This window comes from Carassius carassius, chromosome 1 (assembly GCF_963082965.1).
Source record: "Carassius carassius chromosome 1, fCarCar2.1, whole genome shotgun sequence".
Classification (NCBI taxonomy): Eukaryota; Metazoa; Chordata; class Actinopteri; order Cypriniformes; family Cyprinidae; genus Carassius; species Carassius carassius.
Window position 1 is genome coordinate 11500797 of NC_081755.1, and position 19444 is coordinate 11520240.

Genomic DNA, 19444 nt, shown 5'->3' on the forward strand with positions numbered 1-19444 from the left:
ACAGTATTTACAATACATTCTACAAACACCACGCTGAAAACGCAGTACTTTGTTTTATTGTTCATATCCTCTGTAAATGATGGTGCTTGAATGATTAAACCACTAATATACTTTTAGTAGTCATTTGGCCTACCCTGATTAGATCCTCCAAATATCTGCAGAGGAAGGGAATCATCGGGGCATCTGTCTGGTACTTGATGAGAAATGGCTGAAAACTTATTGAGACAATCATGAAGAAGTGTAACTTTGCCAAGATGAAGTGATCCATCCGGGCTTCTGCGATGGTGTCAAATGACAATGACCTTGGATTGGGGAGCTTCTTGGCTCTGACCTGATCCACATAAGTGAGAATATATGGCCAAATTTCAATTTCAATGGCTCGGAAGGTTTTCCAGCAATCGATGGCCGCAAAATGGCAGAGGAAATGTATCACACTTTGTCACTAACAAAGTCCACACTGCGAAGCAGTTCTTGAAAGAGTTGTGCATCGTGTGAAGGCCACAACTCCCAATTATTTGTAGTTGGGCTCCACCACACTGCTGTCTGTGTTCCTCTTGTAAGAGTTCAACAAACTTCCAGTTTACAGCGGGCCCATCCATTGCTAGTGAGAGAATGTTGTTAAGATTCAGCTCCTTTGTACCTTCCTGCATATTTGTAAAAAAAAACAAAAAAGAAAGAAAGAAAAAGATCAATTCAGTGTGCCAAGTAATCCACAACAATAAAATGCAAACATACACAAACGTAATTATAAACATAATTAACATTAATCTTTATATAATTGGTAACGTTATATGAGTATATGTTCAGTTTTGTTTGTAACCGTAGTACTGGTTAATATGTGCTCTTTTCAAGTCAGTATATGGTCACAGTGGTCATTTTATGTGCGTGGCCAATACATGTAATGGTAAATTTTGCTAATTAAATTACTTTCTATAGGTTTACTAACTGCTAAAATCATGTATTGTGTGGTAAAATACAACATATCTAATGTGTATTTACAAACATAGCTTGTTTCTGCATCTCTATTTACAGCTCATTAACCCTTAAGTGAATGTTTACTGTTGCTATGGCAGTAAGTGACAGCCTACATCAGCAGCTACATTTGCCCAACAGCCCATAAAACAATTCGGCATATTTAAACTATAAACCACATATATTAACAGTTGTACCCCTTAAACTCTGAGCTATATGTTGTTACCTGTTAGATTGTCAAAGTGACCATAGACCCGTGACCTGACTGGATCACATAACCAGTCCTCTGCCCGGAGTGGGAGCACTGAGCACCAGGGGAGTGTTGGTGTTTACACCGCTAGCATATGAGCTTTACTCAATTTTACACCACACTTAGTATGAATAATAGTATACAATTTCAAACACAATCATAACGTTACTTACATTGAACTGACCCAACATGTCCTCGGCTCTGGAGTGACTCATGAACACTGACCCATAGTAGCGGGAGATGATGTAGGGGAGACCAGGGACAGTTGTAACACTTTTTGCAATTTTTAGGAATACATCAAAACCATTTTTACTGGAATAACCAATTTGTTATATTATAAACTTCAATCTGTCAGCTGCTGAAACAATGTATTTAAGTGGGTTTATGAAATATGTACAGGTTGCAAAATTGATTTTAATACAGTCTCTCCACTGTTACAACCGTCCCAGTGTACAGGGACGGTTGTAACGCATGTCAGGGACGGAATTCATAGACATTTGATCCTATAACAGCATCCAAAAAAGTGCATCAGAAGGAAAAGTATTTTTTTTTACCTCAGAAACAATCTTTTGTAGATAACTCCGTCAGGAAGATTCAAATGTGGCTCCCTTTATGGCAAAAATGGAGGGAAACTAACTGAGCATGTGCACAGTGAGTGTCATCACTCTAGGTTGTTTCTGATTGGAGGAATTCAAGGTGTTACAACCATCCCCTGTTACAACTGTCCCTGGTCTCCCCTAGTGTGTGCCAGTCTCTTCATCAGTAGTCCAGAATCGTAAATGAAGGTCCATTTGTTTGTTCTTTGTCGTTTTTTTTCAAACCTTCGTCAAACATGACGACATGGCTTCTCACTAATGCTACACGATCCTTCTTGATGAACGAAGCGATGCCATATTTGGCAACATATGGTTTTATTTTCACCACAGGTGAATGACTTTGCAAGCTGAGAATAGGGGAACATGGCAGCAAAGATGTTACATATGTCCTCGTTAGATTTAAATGAATTGTGCCTCTTCACAGTATGGAGAACCCACAGTACCTCTGCCTTTTGGGAATCGGGCGGTGAAATGAAACTTGTTATAGCCGACTTTGAGGTGGCGTCTGAACTACTAACATCGTTAGGTCGAGCTGCAAACAATGCAGTGATTAACTTGGACTCGCTATGCGACTCGATGGCTTTGAGCCCCATGGTCCCTAACGAAAAGGTCTTTTTGCAGAATTTACACATTGCCTCATTGTTATTTTCAGCCGGCACCAACCACTTCCTAAATGCAGTCATTCTAAGACTTTTTAAGGACCCGCGGGAACCCTGGTATAAAATATATTTTTTTAACCCACAGTAACACATTTTAACTGATTAATCGCCTATTTTCTTTTGCTGCAGGGTTTTTTTTGTTTTTGGTGAGAGGGAAAAAAAAAGTTGCACTTTATTACATAATGTGCCAACAGGATATTTTTAGTTCCCCTCACTTTATAACAAATCCTTTACATTTAATAAATTTATCAGAACAGAACAATAATTAAATAATTAAAAATGGATAATTCTAATGGATAAATAAGTGCATTATATGATGCTTAGTTATATATAAATAATAATAAAAGGAAACATAAGGTAAGGTTGGGCTCTCATTCTGGAGAAATCCAATTGTTTCCATATTCGTGATGTTGCCCATGTCAATCTTAACTATTATTCAGTAGGTAAAATAGGCTTTGTAGTTCACACGTGTTTCAGTATCGACGGAAAAAAAATCATAATGAACAAAAATATACCAAAGTGGACCGCTACTCGCGCCAGATGGCTCAGTGAATGTCTGCTGTTTCCGATGAATATGTGCACGAGGCACCAGCAGAAACAGCTGAAACAGAAAATACTACATTTTTGGTCACACATAAGGCATAATTCAAAAATGCAGTGTTGAAGGTTTGAAAAATTACGAGTTAATAAGAATTACTTCTAAATGCTGGACCGTTCTCATTTCGCTCCGCATATGGAACCTGAAGATTTTTTATTTTTTTTAAACCAAAATGAAAACATTTAGCTTTTAATTCTTGTGTGTGTGTGTATATATATATATATATATATATATATATATATATATATATATATACACACACACACACACACACACTGTAGACTGTAGCCTAAGACTATCCCATGTTTTGAAATTAACTCACTGTAAAAAAAAGAAATTATGGTTTCAGGATGTTACAATGTTATATTATAATGTTATTGTTGTTTCACTTCGTCATTTCATCTCTGACTTGCAGTTTACGCTGCAGTCCTGTGGCAGCGGAATGCACAACGGTACCTACTGTACATTACTTTTTTCTCCACGAATTTGATTAAATTACTTCGGAAGAGGTAGAGGTACTCACTGCCATGCTGAAGATGCACAGCAAAATGGAAGAGAAACTCGTGGACATAGAGGGTCGTTCAAGACGTAATAACGTTAGAATATATGGCGTGCTGGAAGGTGCCGAAAAGGATTCTCCGACAATGGCTGTGTTTCTGGAAAAACTCCTGAGAGAAAACTTAAATTTACTGGAGGACGCACCGCTTCAGATTGAACGAGCCCATAGATCGCTCGGAAAGCAGCCGTCAGCAGACGCACAACCGCGATCAATTTTGGTTAAATTCCTAAGTTTTACAACGAAAGAACAGATCATTCGTCAGGCATGGCAAATGAGAGGATTTTCCTGGCAGGGAAAGCAGATTAACCTTGACAACGATTACGCTCCTCAAGTACTCCAGATGCGAAGAGAGTACGCAGAGATACACAAAGTCCTGAAGGACAGTGGAGTGAAATTTAGAACTCTGTTTCCCGCTCGTTTGATGGTGATGTATGAGGATGGAATGAAGACATATAACACAGTAGAGGAAGCAACGCAAGATATGGCAAAGCAAGGACTTCCAGTGCAGCCTATTAGTCACCCTGATGGAACAGACCCAACGGATGACTTGGCAGAGAGGCGGCCGAAGCAAGGGTATCCGCGATCTTCAACAGAGGAGAGGCCCAACATTCAGGGAGAAGTTGCAGACTTTCCGAAGAAAAGACGTGAGTTCCTAATCTCGATAATCTCTGCCCGGTCAGGATTCCCGGCTTCTTTGTAGCTTATCAAGAGGAAAGAGAGACGGGGAGCCGTCAATTTGAGAATCTTTTATTTTTATTTATTTATTAATTTTTTTACAACCTAGTTAATTCAGCGCAGTTTTGAATAATCGGGACATGCAGTATAGCTCAAATGACTTTAATCAAATCTGCTATCTACAAGGGCCCCTTCTACAAGTCTATGAAGAGGGGCTTTCCCTTGCAGCCTACTAGTGATGGCTCGTCAGAAGTCGAGGTAACGACTTCAATTATGGAAGTTCACTTTGTATCTTATCTATGGTTAATTAAGAATTTAAACTTTGGTTTTGTTAATTTGTTTCAGTCTACGTTAGTTCTATCAAAGAGGATGCTGTTTGTTAAGACACTTTTGCCACTACTATTCCATGAAAATTTTTCATTTAATGTCAACGGCGTACTCAATCCATTTAAGAGAGGAAAGATCTTCTCCAAACTAAAGAAGGCAAGAGCGGAGGTAGTGTTTTTACAGGAAACTCATTTAAATGATGTTGAACATCTTAAGTTAATCAAAATGGGCTTTAAAGAGGTATATTTTGCATCCTATAAATCAGTACGAAAAAGAGGAGTGGCCATACTCATATCTAAAAAACTGAACTATGAACATATTTCAGAAATGAGAGATAAGGAAGGAAGATTTGTACTGATAACAGGTAAAATAGAGGGAAGGTTAGTAAGTTTTTTGAATGTCTATGCCCCTCCAAGTTCAGAGTGGAATTTCTATCGTGAAGTGTTTGATTTAATAGTTACTAAAGTCCAAGGAATTTTAATATGTGGAGGTGACTTTAACTTTCGCCTAAACCCGGGTCTGGATTGCTCTAGAAATACTATGGAATTAAAACCACTGATTAAAAAGGTGAATGGCATGTTAAAAGAGATAGGTATAATAGATGTGTGGAGAGAACTGAATCCAAAAACTCGTGACTATTCTCATTATTCTCATCCTCATATGACATATTCTAGAATAGATTACTTCTTTCCTTTTAAAAAGGATCTTCATTTGGTCCACCACTGCGAATTAGGTACCATGGATATTTCTGATCATAGTCCCATTTACATGTCGATGTGTTTAGAAAGGAAACCTAGATCCACAGTCTGGAGAATGAATTCTGATCTTTTAAACAACTCCCAAACCAAATTAAATTTAGAAAACAAGATTAGATCATATTTGGAAATAAACGATAATGGGGAGGTGTCACCATCAATGCGTTGGGATGCACTAAAGGCGGTAATATGGGGCAAGATAATAGCCATCGCATCTCATTTAAAGAAACTTAGAAGGCAGAAAATGCAGGAACTTGAAATTAAATTGAAAAGATTGCAGATTGAACATAGGGCTACAATGAATCATAAGGTGAAGCAAGATATTAAGAAAATAGTTAAAGAAATAGATGATATATATTCTAAAGAATTACAGAATAAACTTATATTCTTAAAGCAAAGATACTATGAAACTGGGGGGAAGTCATTAAAATTGTTATCTTACAGACTAAGAAAGCAACAAGCAGAAAGAACAATCAATAAAATAAAGAATACTCAAACGGGAAATATATTGTAAATTGGAGCAAATACAAATATATTTTTGTTAGCAGAAATTACTATGGAAGAACTAAAAGTAGCCGTGACTAGACTAAAGACAGGCAAATCCTGTCATGTTCTCAGTCACGTTTCAAATCACAAAGTGGAAGCTGCTCTAGTGAGTTTAGATGCGGAGAAAGCCTTCGACTCTGTAAGATGGAACTTTTTATATAAAGTATTAACAAAATTTAGATTTCACAATAACTTTTCTGAAATAATTAAGACATTGTATGATAAACCTTGTGCAAGGATTAAAATTAATGGGGATTTATCTGATCCATTTCAATTAGAGCTAGGCACAAGACAGGGATGCCCCATCTCTCCACTTTTATTTGCCCTATTTATTGAACCATTGAGCCCATGGATTAGGCAGAACTATTCAATTAAAGGGGTAGAAATTGAGTATATCGGGTTATAAACTCAATGTTTCCAAAACCCAGGTACTAACACTAAATTATGATCCACCTAGACAAATTAAAGAGAAATATAATTTAAAATAGGATACTAAATCAATTAATTACTTAGGAGTTAACATATCGGGAGACTATTCAGATTTATTTGATTTAAACTATGGTCATTTGATTAAGAAAATAAAATCTGATCTAATACGTTGGAATCTTATCCCCATATTCAGCCTATGTTCTACAGTTGATTCAGTGCGAATGATTATTCTACCAAAATTATTGTATCTCTATCAGTCACTTCCAGTGGAAATTCCGAACCAACAATTTCTGGAATGGAATAAATTAATATCTAGGTTTTTATGGCAGGGTAAAAAACCCAGAATAAGATTTAAAACGCTACAGTTAAGCAAAGAAAACGGTGGGTTAAATCTTTCATGCCTACAATACTATTATTATGCGGCCCAATTAAGGCCATTAGTTTGTTGGAGTAGTTCGGTATATTTAGCTAAATGGATTGAAATAGAGCGAGGGATGATGGAAGAGTCCCTGTTATCTGCCCTCATTGCAGACAACAAGCTAAGAACTAGAATTAATAAGGAAACAAACCCATTGCTCAATGTATCATTTAAAATTTGAAGTGAAGTGACATTCAGCCAAGTATGGTGACCCATACTCAGAATTTGTGCTCTGCATTTAACCCATCCGAAGTGCACACACACACAGAGCAGTGAACACACACTGTGAGCACACACCCGGAGCAGTGGGCAGCCATTTATGCTGCGGCGCCCGGGGAGCAGTTGGGGGTTCGATGCCTTGCTCAAGGGCACCTAAGTCATGGTATTGAAGGTGGAGAGAACTGTACATGCCGGCCCGGGACTCGAACTCACAACCTTTCGATTGGGAGTCTGACTCTCTAACCATTAGGCCACGACTTCCCCGGCACCGGACAATGAAAATAGGGGGTTTGAATGAAGCATCAAGAATACTAAGATGGTGTGCCTTTGATACTGATTTCTTCCCAAACAGAATAAATAATTGATTTCGTATTTGGGCTAAATTAGGAATCTCAAATTATTACACTCTTTTCAACAAGGGTAAAATCCAAAGCTTTGATTCACTAAAGGAAAAATTTTGGCTTAACCAAAGTGACTTTTATAGATATCTTCAAGTGAGGGATTATTTAGAAAGTAAAATTAAACCAGGAGTACTGTCAAGGGCTGAGTCAGGAATAATAAAGGTTTTCCTAGCAGTATCCAAGGCTCAGCCATGTAATAAGATCATTTCAAAGTTGTATAAGGGTTTTTTCCAAAATTTACCCGAAAATACTCTGTATATAAGGGACAAGTGGATAAGGGAAGGAGACTTAAATATTTCAAATGAAGACTGGGGCAGAATTTGTAGAGCACAGTGGCAATCCACAAGTTCAGCCACATCAGGTTTTTTACTACACCATCACAGAAAAAACATCAAGGGAAGGGTACTAGCTGCTGGAGATCATGTGGGGAAATGGAAGCGAACCATTATCACATTTTTTGGGGGTGTCAGAAATTGAATCAATACTGGCATGAGATTAAAGGAGCTCTGATGGCTGTCTTTGGGGTAGAGATTGACTTTACCTGTGAATTTTTATACTTGGGTAATATCCCCTCAGAGAGGTGGAACAGAAATGATAAGAAGTTATTGTTAATTCTCTTAGCACCTAGTAAAAAAGTAATTACCAGAAAATGGTTAAAACCAGAGTCACCCACGGTGAAGGATTGGATTGATATAACACATAATATACATGTGATGGAAAAATTATCTTTCTCCTTAAGAGCATTAAGGAAAGACTTCCTCCAAATATGGAGTAAATGTATTGATTACATTAAACCAGTACGCCCAGACCTCTTTTGAAAGGTTAAATTTTTTTTATTTTTAACTATTGGAATATGGCGATTTTTGGAATCTTCTGTAAGTAATAGCTCCCCATGTTTTATTGTATATAGTTACTGTTAAGAGGAGGAAACAAAGCATTGGTGACACTTGTAAAAACTTCTTTCCAGGCCTGAGAGAATATACTCTGTATTGATAATTGTTTTTATGTGTATATGAGTATGGATGTACAGTATATGTATATGTTTATTTTTCATTATTATTAATACTGTTTTGATATACATGTAATTGCATAAACTTTCAAGTGTCTTTGATTTAGGAATATATTGAAGGCTTGCTTTCTGTATTTCTCCTTGAAAAATGACAAATAAAAAATTACAAAAAAAAGAATTTGATGAAATCCCAGCACATGCTCCTAATAAATGTTTTTTATTACAGCATCAGCATTCACAGAACAGTTATTCTTAACTAAAGCCAGCGGCTGCTGTGTGCATAGTTTATATGGTTTGGTGGAATGCCAGCAAAGAGCGCTGCATTCATAATCTCTAAAATACATCTCAGTTCATCCGAATCTCACAAATCTCTGTCATCATACAATAAAAATATGCATAATGAATCTACATTTTCCCCTTACTTCAAACGAATGCTTAGTTTGTGGCTCATTATTAGCCTATTATTATTAATAACGAAACAGGCTAAAACAATGGGATGACAAATTCTCTTATATTAAACGGTGAACTTTTATTAACAATATGAATAAGGAAAATGTTTTATTTAAAAGACTTTGGATTTCCCCTTTCTTTAAAACTATAGTAGTTTGTGGTTCATTATTAGACTAGTAATTAAAACACATAAGCAATAAAATAGTACAATGGTACAATTTCCGATTCAGGCATTTAAAGAGCTTACTTTTATTAATAATAACGAATAAGATGGATATTCAAACCAAAAGAAATAAGGTATTTACCCCCTTTTAAAACAAATGCTTAATTTGTGGTTCAATGTTTTATTTATTTTAAATGAAAACAGCAACAATGACAAACTTAGCCTATATTAAAGGAAGAAATTAAACTTTCATTAACAAAAGGTGTGCTTTTGGATCAGTATCTCACATCAGTCTCATCATGCAACAAACCAATCCCTGTTATAAGCCTAAATAGAAGCTCTGCATTCAGTTGCACCTGTTAACCCTCTGGGGTTCTTCATTTATGAGTCACACTCAGGACCTACGGGTCAAAAATGACCCGGAGGGTGGGATTCAGGTATACTTTTTTTTCAGTAAAATCAAATGTATTTTTGTTTAATAATATTTCTTCTTTCTTTTTTTTTGGTGTTTTGAGAGAATTTTATGATAATAATGAATATTTATGTAATAATTATGATCCATTTTTTCCCATTGAATATAATAGAAAATTTATATATGTAATTTTTTTTTTATTTTTTTTATTAATGCTGTATTTTATTTTAAAGTACAGCCAAGGCCTATAGAAATTTTTTTCGAAATTAGATTGGTGCCATCTGGTGGACACATTAAGCATTTTTATCATGCAATAGCACATTTTTACCACTATAGAGAATTTACAGCTCTCTGTAGAAAGGCTTGTGAATTCTAGTGATTTTTGAACATATTTGCCTATTTATTTCATGTTGTGGATTTTAATATATAATCACAGATTCTCAAAGACTATTTTTGTCAAGTTTTTTTTTTGTTTGGTTGGTTTAAATGGTAATTTCAAGTGCCAGTTTTACTTTATAATACAGTCAAACCTGAACATTGCATTAGAAAGAGAACAAATGGAAAGCATTTTGTGATTTTTATGAACAAAAAACAAAAATAACAGCAAACGTATAATAATTATCAAACAGTACATGTAAATGAAAAATAAAGTGTTTTAAATATCATCATAACTAAATATTTACATATTATTATGTGCATATTATTTACATTGAATGAACAGTAACTCATTCAAAATTGGCAACGGCAATTATGAACAAAACTAAACTAACAGTTATCAAACTAAATTAATTATAGTAAATATAAACTAAAAATTATCAAACAGTAAATTATAGAAATAAAAATCATTCTAACTGTATTTACATATTATTTACAAACTAATTACCGATCACAGTTGTCACACATCACAATAGAGTGTCCCTTACAAATTGGAATGTGTGCGTGTGCGCGCGCATGCTTGTGTGTGTTCAAGAGAGAGACATGGTGTGTGACTTTTGCATTTTGGATCCAATGTCTCCCCTTTATTAAGTTGGCTTGAGAAAGCCAACTTACTGAAATCCTATTTAAACTTATTATTATTCTTCTTCTTTTTCTTCTTCTTCTTATTTTTCTGGCCGCAAAATATTTGGACACTAACTCCTCCTAGACCGTTCAAGCTACATACTCCAAACTCCTTCATACTGTTCTGACTTGGTGTGCTATATCTTTTCAGACTGGTTTTAGTTACGGTTTTCTTAAAAATGAATATTAAAAATCATAAAAATGCCCATAGACTTTCATTGACAGGATGTTCAGACGACCCAAGCTCCAAATCCCATTAGACTCAATCAAGCTTTGATGCTAATCAATTTAAACTCATTCAAACTCATCTAATCTATCTATCTATCTATCTATTTATCTATCTATCTATCTATCTATCTATCTATCTTCAAACCTTTTCTATCTATCTATCTTTCTATCTATCTATCTATCTATCTATCTATCTATCTATCTATCTATCTATCTATCTATCTATCTATCTATCTATCTATCTATCTTCAAACCTTTTCTATCTATCTATCTATCTATCTATCTATCTATCTTCAAACCTTATCTATCTATCTATCTATCTATCTATCTATCTATCTATCTATCTATCTATCTATCTATCTATCTTCAAACCTCATCTATCTATCTATCTATCTATCTATCTATCTATCTATCTATCTATCTTCAAACCTTTTCTATCTATCTATCCATCTAACTATCTATCATCAAACCTTTTCTATCAATCTATCTATGCTACAATCAGTAAAGCATACTTGAACATGGTAAATCGTGGTATACTATAGTAAATCATGGTAAACTATGGTAAATCGTGGTAAACCATGCTAGCAACATGGTAAAAATAAATTCTAGCATCATGCTAGCAACATGCTAATAATGCTAGCAACTTGCTAGTCGCATGCTAGTCATGCTAGAAACAAGCTAGCAACATGCTAATCATGCTAAAATCATGCTAGAAACAAGCTAGTTGCATGCTAGTCATGCTAGAAACATGCTAATCATGCTAAAATCATGCTAGCAAAACATGCTAGAAACATGCTAACAACTTGCTAGTCGCATGCTAGTCATGGTAGAAACATGCTAATCATGCTAACATGCCAGCGACATGCTAGTAACTTGGTAATCATCCTAGCGACATGGCTAGTCACTTGCTAATTATGCTAGCGACATGCTAGCAACATGCTAATCATGCTAGAAACATGCTAGTCACATGCTAATCATGCTAGCAACATGTTAGCCACATGATAATCATGTTAGAAACATGCTAGAGAAATGCTAGTAACTTGCTAATCATGCTAGCGACATGGCTAGTCACTTGCTAATTATGCTAAGTACATGCTAGTCACTTGTTAATCATGCTAGCAATTTTGCTAATCATACTAATGATGGTAGTCACTTGCTTGTAATGCTAGCAATATGTTAATCACTGTCTTTTTTTTAAACTTCTTAAACTTTTAAATCTTTTTAAGCTTTTCACATTTTCAAACTTTTCAAACTTTCTGGTCAGGCTTTCTCAAGCCAACTTAAAGTTTGTCTCAACGAACTTTTTTTTCTAGTTTGATTCATTGATTTCACATATTCTCACATTTCTCTGTTACAGTTTCACCAGTCTCATATTTCCCTATGTGTGTGTGTGTGTGTGTCTATTTTGCAACCTTGATGGCTTACAGTCTCATGCTTTCATTCCTGTGCATTTTATTTCTTACATTGATGAATAATTGCTTTTATTTCGCACATTTCCCAAAATTAGCTTTTGCAATGACACACGTTCATTTGTGTGTGCGTGTGTTTTTGTGTGTATAAGTGTGTGCGTGTGATTTTTTTTGTCTGTTTTGCACTCTTGATGTTTTAGAGTTTCACCCCTTCACTGTTGTGTGCTTTTTTTCTGCATCGTGGCTGATTTGTAAATTGTACACACAAAAAAACTCAGTATTTTCATATTTTTGCCAATTTCCCATTCATTTCCTATAGCGGGTGATTTTTGACCCAAAGACCCTGAGTGTGACTATTTTTTTTACGACCACTTAGACTTTTCAAATCCTGTCCCCAATTTTTTTGGGTGTTCATATACCAAGTACCAATGAAGTCACCAAGTTTCGGACCATTCCGATGAAGCTACGATTTTTTTAATTAAAAAAAAAAAAAATGTTGGGTCATAAATGACCGAAGAACCCCAGAGGGTTAATTGTTTATATTTTATACGAGTTAATTGTGCTCTTATGCAATAGATGAATAACAATTTACTTGTTTTAGATTTTTTATGTTATGATATTTCTACTTTGCGGAGTACCATGAATCATTTTGTTTTCCACTATCCTGCACACACACACGAGTCTTGTCCCGCGCCGCTCTCTGTTGCATCGGGTCTCGCGGGAGCAAGTCTGTAATCCACTGGCACTTGACTTGACAGTGCATGTGCAACATCCTCTTTACAATCTCTAGATTATAAATACTGCATTCTGTCAGCAATGTAACGCAGCAGACTTAACTGTAACAGACAGTAACAGTTGGACTTACCTGAAGAATATAAAGCACTTTTTTTATTTCATTTGTATCATTTATCTATTATATTCGTCTATGTTTGTAATTTGCTTATTTTCTTAGCTGATTTATTCACCTACAAAATCACCCCAATGATTGATTTTTATAAAAAAAAAAAAAAAATCCAAATAGAGCTGTTCAAGTCATCTGGTGATTTTTTTTTTTTCCATATCGCAATATACATCGCTGAGAAAAATTATCACGATGTGAGTTGTTTTCCAATATCGTGCAGCTCTACTAGTAAGTTTAGTCAAGCTTATTGGCTCAGTAGTTTCTGTAGCATGAACACAAACATGTAGTCCTCCATTGTTGTTGGTGTTAAATGACGTAGCGGTGTCTGACTATGGTCGAGACGTGCAGTGATGACATCATTGTTTTACAAAATATATGGATTGGCAGTACACAAAAAACCCAAAGGTGTCATTTTCAGATTTATCCACTCTGGGACCTGTTTTTTTTTTTTTTTTTTATAGGGTTTTCATTTCCCCGAACGCTGGATCAGTCTGGACGAAACGCATATACCATACAAAATATTTACATATACAGCTAAATGCGTCTCCGCGTGTATGGGGCCTTACTGTGGTTGGATTTTGCATGACTGTGTATAACAGATGACTTAATGGAACACTTCCCATGTGCACTGCAGTGATGTGCTTTCTCTCCAGTGTGAATCCTCTCATGTCTTTTCAGACTTGATGAATCACTGAATCTCTTGTCACAGTGTGAACACTTATAAGGTTTCTCTCCAGTGTGGATCCTCTCATGTGTTTTCAGATTTGATGAACCACTGAATCTCTTGTCACAGTGTGAACACTTGTAAGGTTTCTCTCCAGTATGGATCCTCTCATGGGTTTTCAGATCTCTTGTCTGACTGAATCTCTTGTCACAGTGTGAACACTTGTAAGGTTTCTCTCCAGTGTGAATCACCTCATGTGTTTTCAGACTTATTGAACGACTGAATCTCCTGTCACAGTGTGAACACTTGTAAGGTTTCTCTCCATTGTGAATCCTCTCATGTTTTTTCAGACTTGCTGAAAGACTGAATTTCCTGACACAGTGTGAACACTTGTAAGGTTTCTCTCCAGTGTGAATCCACTCATGTTTTTTCAGACTTGCTGATAGACTGAATTTCCTGACACAGTGTGAACACTTATAAGGTTTCTCTCCAGTGTGGATCCTCTCATGTGTTTTCAGATCTACTGAACGACGGAATTTCTTGTCACAGTGTGAACACTTGTAAGGTTTCTCTCCAGTGTGAATCCATTCATGTTTTTTTAGACTTGCTGAAAGACTGAATTTCCTGTCACAGTGTGAACACTTGTAAGGTTTCTCTCCAGTGTGGATCACCTCATGTGTTTTCAGACTTATTGAACGACTGAATCTCCTGTCACAGTGTGAACACTTGTAAGGTGTCTCTCCAGTGTGAATCATCTCATGTTTTTTCAGACTTGCTGATAGACTGAATTTCCTGACACAGTGTGAACACTTATGAGGTTTCTCTCCAGTGTGAATCCTCTCATGTCTTTTCAAATGTGTTGACCAACTGAATCTCTTGTCACAATGTAAACACTTAAAAGGTTTCTCTCCAGTGTGAATCCTCTCATGGTTTTTCAGATCTCCTGTTTGACTGAATCTCTTGTCACAGTGTGAACACTTGTAAGGTTTCTCTCCAGTGTGAACTCTCATGTGACACTTAAGATTTGATTTATGTGTGAAACTCTTTTCACACTGAGTGCAGGTAAAAGATATCTTAACACTTTTTTTCTTTAAATCTGTCTGTTTGGTTTGAGAGCAAATCAAAGGTTTTCCGCCAGTTTTGACATGATTTTTCTCCTCAACTTCACTCGATTTTTCATTTTCCTCTTTTTCTTCAATGAACTCTGAAATAAAAGTAAAAATTATTTATTTTTGGTATATTGTTAAAAGCTGAGAGAACATCTGCAAATACACAATTTACTTTTCTTGCTTTAGATTTACTGTCTTGTCTACTGTAATGTTACTGTAATGTATTTTACTCATTTAATAGAGACCCGTTAAACATTTTTAAGCATCATTGTTCTTTTCGGTCAGTTTGACCCCAGGGTCTTTAAGCTGTATAAAACAAGAAATATATGTTTACTAGGGCTGTGATGGTGGCAGATTTTTACCACTTTACCACCATCACAGCCCTAGTAAAATGTATACATTTATATATTTGATACACACACACACACATACACACACACACACACACACACATATATACATATATATATATATATATATATATATATATATATATATATATATATATATATATATACATATATATAGATAGAACAAAATTATAAACGCAACACTAGTTTTCGCCCCCGTTTTTTCATGAGCTGAACACAATGATCCAAGTCTTTTCCTGTGTACACAAAAGGCCTATTTCACTTAAACATTGTTCACAAATCTGTCTTAATTGGTGTTAGTGAGCCCTTCACCTTTGCTGAGATAATACATCCACCTCACAGGTGTGGCATAGCAAGATGCCGATTAGACAGCATGTTAATTGTGGCCTGTGTAATGTTGGTCCACTCCTCTTCAATGGCTGTGCGAAGTTACTGGATATTGTCAGGAACTTGAACAAGTTCCATCCAAAAGATCCATCCAATTCAGAGCATCCCAAACATGCTCAATAGGGGACATCTCTATTCAGTTTGCTGGCCAGTATGTTTTCAGCTTCAAGGAATTGAGTTCAGATCCTTGCAACATGGGACAGTGCATTAACATGCTGCAACATGAGGGTTATGGTCGTGGATGAATGACACAACAATGGGCCCCAGAATATCGTCAAGGTAACTCTTTGCATTCAATATGCAAATGCTCCTGTGTTCGTTGGCCATACCATAGGCCTGCCCATACCATAACTCCACCGCCACCAACACTGACATCAGCAAACTGCTCAACCACATGATGTCATACACGCTGTCTGCCATCTGCCCTGTACAGTGAAAACCTGGATTCATGTGTGAAGAGAACACCTCCCCAAAGTGCCAGATGCCATCGAATGTGAGCATTTGTCCACTCAAGTCGGTTACCACGATGAACTGCAGTCAGCTTGAGACCCTGACGAGCATGCAGATTAGCTTCCTTGAGACGGTTTCTGACAGTTTGTGCAGAAGTTCTTTGGTTGTGCAACGCGATTGTTACAGCAGCTGTCTGGGTGGCTGGTCTTGGATGATCTTGGAGGTGAAGATGCTGGATATGGAGGTCCTGGGCTGGTCTGGTTGCACGTGGTCTGCAGTTGTGAGGCCGGTTGCATGTACTGCCCAATTCTCTGAAACTCCTTTTGGAGACGGCTTATGGCAGAGAAATGAACATTCAATTTACAGTCAACAGCTCTGGTGGACATTCCTGTAGTCAGCATGCCAATTGTATGCTCCCTTAAAACTTGCGACATCTGTGGCATTGTGCTGTGTGATAGAACTGCACATTTTAGAGTGGCCGTTTACTGTGGCCAGCCTAAGGTCTGTGCACTAATCATGCTGTCTAATCAGCATCAGCATACATATGTATTTGGGATGTCAATTTTACAATTGTACAATAAAGGTAACTTACTAAAAAAGTGTAGGTGCTTAAAGTGCTTCACTGAGCATCATTCAACTAAAAACATCTCAAGATAAAGTAAATAAAAAGAAACCCTAAAATATAGCTGCAAGCAGCGATGTCAGGCCCGATCTGTCAGTGCAAACACCACCCCGGTGGCATCAGGAAAACTGTGCGGACACATACATAATGTTTAAATAACATTAAAGAGGTGTGTGAACTTGCAAGTACGATGTCAGACACTGTAATATGCTCTGGTCCCCTCCCTGCTTACCGTGGTGATGAGATGCATAGCAGATTGTCATCACTCAATGGCTGGATGTCTAAGTGGTGCCCACAGAATAACATAGGTTTCATAGACAATTGGACGAGCTTTTGGGGCAGACCTGACCTGTTGAAAAGAGATGGTCTTCATCCCCCAGGGGTGGCGCCACTCTTCTCTCTAGAAATATGGCAAATAGTCTTAGTGTTTATACTTGACTAACTGGGGCCCAGGTCAGGAAGCAGACAGACTGGCTAAACCGACCGTCTGCTAGCTGCCTCCCGTCACAGAGGTCAGTTAATTCTCAGCACATAGAGACTTTTTCACCTAGATATCACACTATAGAGACTGTGTCTGTTCCCCGAACTAGAAAATAAAAAAAACGTCCAAACCAAGTTAAGATTAACAATTTAATTGAGGTTCAACAAATAAAAAACAGATGCGATATGGGTAAACAAATGATAAAGCTTGGCTTATTGAATATCAGATCCCTTTCTACGAAAACACTTTTTGTAAATAATATGATCACTGATCATAATCTAGATGTGCTCTGTTTGACAGAAACCTGGCTAAAATCTGATGATTACATTATTTTAAATGAGTCCACCCCCCAAGATTACTGTTATAAACATGAGCCGCGTCTAAAAGGCAAAGGGGGAGGTTTTGCTTCAATTTCTAACGTTTTCAGGATTTCTCAGAGAGCAGGCTTCAAGTATAACTCATTTGAAGTAATGGTGCTTCCTATAACATTATCCAGAGAAACAAATGTTAATGATAAATCCCCTGTTATGTTTGTACTGGCTACTGTATACAGGCCACCAGGGCACCATACAGACTTTATTAAAGAGTTTGGTGATTTTACATCCGAGTTTGTTCTGGCTGCAGATAAAGTTTTAAAAGTTGGTGATTTTAATATCCATGTTGATAATGAAAAAGATGCATTGGGATCTGCATTTATAGACATTCTGAACTCTATTGGTGTTAGACAACACGTTTCAGGACCTACTCATTGTCGAAATCATACTCTAGCTTTAATACTGTCACATGGAATTGATGTTGATAGTGTTGAAATTATGCAGCCAAGTGATGATATCTCAGATCATAATTTAGTTCCGTGCAAACTTCATATAGCCAAAATTGTAAATTCTACTTCTTGTTACAAGTATGGAAGAAACATCACTTCTACCACAAAAGACTGCTTTTTAATTTATCTTCCTGATGTATCCAAATTCCTTAGCATATCCAAAACCTCAGAACTTGATGATGTAACAAACTATGGACTCTCTCTTTTCTAGCACTTTAAATACAGTTGCTCCTTTACGCTTAAGGAAGGTTAAGGAAAACAGTTTGACACCATGGTATAATGAGCATACTCGCACCCTAAAACAAAACAAAACTAGAGGTATTTCGTATTGCTTGGCGGGAAAGTAATCTATCCTACAGAAAAGCATTAAAAACTGCTAGATCCGATTACTTTTCTTCTCTTTTAGAAGAAAACAAACATAACCCCAGGTATTTATTCAATACAGTGGCTAAATTAACGAAAAATAAAGCCTCAACAAGTGTTGACATTTCCCAACACCACAGCAGTAATGACTTTATGAACTACTTTACTTCTAAATTCGATACTATTAGAGATAAAATTGCAACCATTCAGCCGTCAGCTACAGTATCGCATCAGACAGTGCACTATAGAACCCCTGAGGAACAGTTCCACTGTATAAACTTGTTAAATCATCTAAACCAACAACATGTATGTTAGACCCTATACCATCTAAGCTCCTAAAAGAGGTGCTTCCAGAAGTCATAGATCCTCTTCTGACTATTATTAATTCCTCATTGTCATTAGGATATGTCCCCAAAACCTTCAAACTGGCTGTTATTAAGCCTCTCATCAAAAAACCACAACTTGACCCCAAAGAACTAGTTAATTATAGATCAATCTCGAATCTACCTTTTCTGTCCAAGATACTAGAAAAGGTGGTATCTTCACAATTATATTCTTTCTTAGAGAAAAATGGTATATGTGAGGATTTCCAGTCAGGATTTAGACCGTATCATAGTACTGAGACTGCTCTCCTTAGAGTTACAAATGATCTGCTCTTATCATCTGATCATGGGTGTATCTCTCTATTAGTTTTATTGCATCTTAGTGCTGTGTTTGACACTATTGACCACAACATTCTTTTGCATAGACTTGAACACTTTGTTGGCATAAATGGAAGTGCATTAGCATGGTTTAAATCTTACTTATATGACCGCCATCAGTTCGTAGCAGTGAATGAAGATGTATCATATCGATCACAAGTGCAGTATGGAGTACCTCAAGGCTCAGTACTTGGGCCGCTACTCTTCATGCTTTATATGTTACCCTTGGGAAATATCATCAGGAAACATGGTGTTAGCTTTCACTGTTATGCTGATGATACTCAGCTCTATATTTCTTCGCGGCCTGGTGAAACACACCAATTTGAAAAACTAATGGATTGCATAGTCGATATAAAAACTGGATGACGAGTAATTTCTTGCTGCTAAATTCTGAAAAAACAGAGGTGTTAATTATAGGACCTAAAAATTCTGCTTGTA

At 36.5% G+C, this 19444-nt stretch overlaps 1 protein-coding gene across 1 annotated transcript in view; it reads right to left on the reverse strand.

The window, feature by feature from the left end:
* Positions 1 to 13146: 13146 nt before the first annotated feature.
* LOC132150315 (zinc finger protein 271-like) overlaps positions 13147 to 19444 on the reverse strand; it is a 96257-nt gene continuing 89959 nt past the window's right edge. Inside the window, exon 2 of the mRNA XM_059559241.1 lies at positions 13147 to 14903. Coding sequence (XP_059415224.1) covers positions 13570 to 14709 — 1140 coding nt within the window. The 5' untranslated portion in view covers positions 14710 to 14903 and the 3' untranslated portion in view covers positions 13147 to 13569. The remainder of the gene's footprint in view (positions 14904 to 19444) is intronic.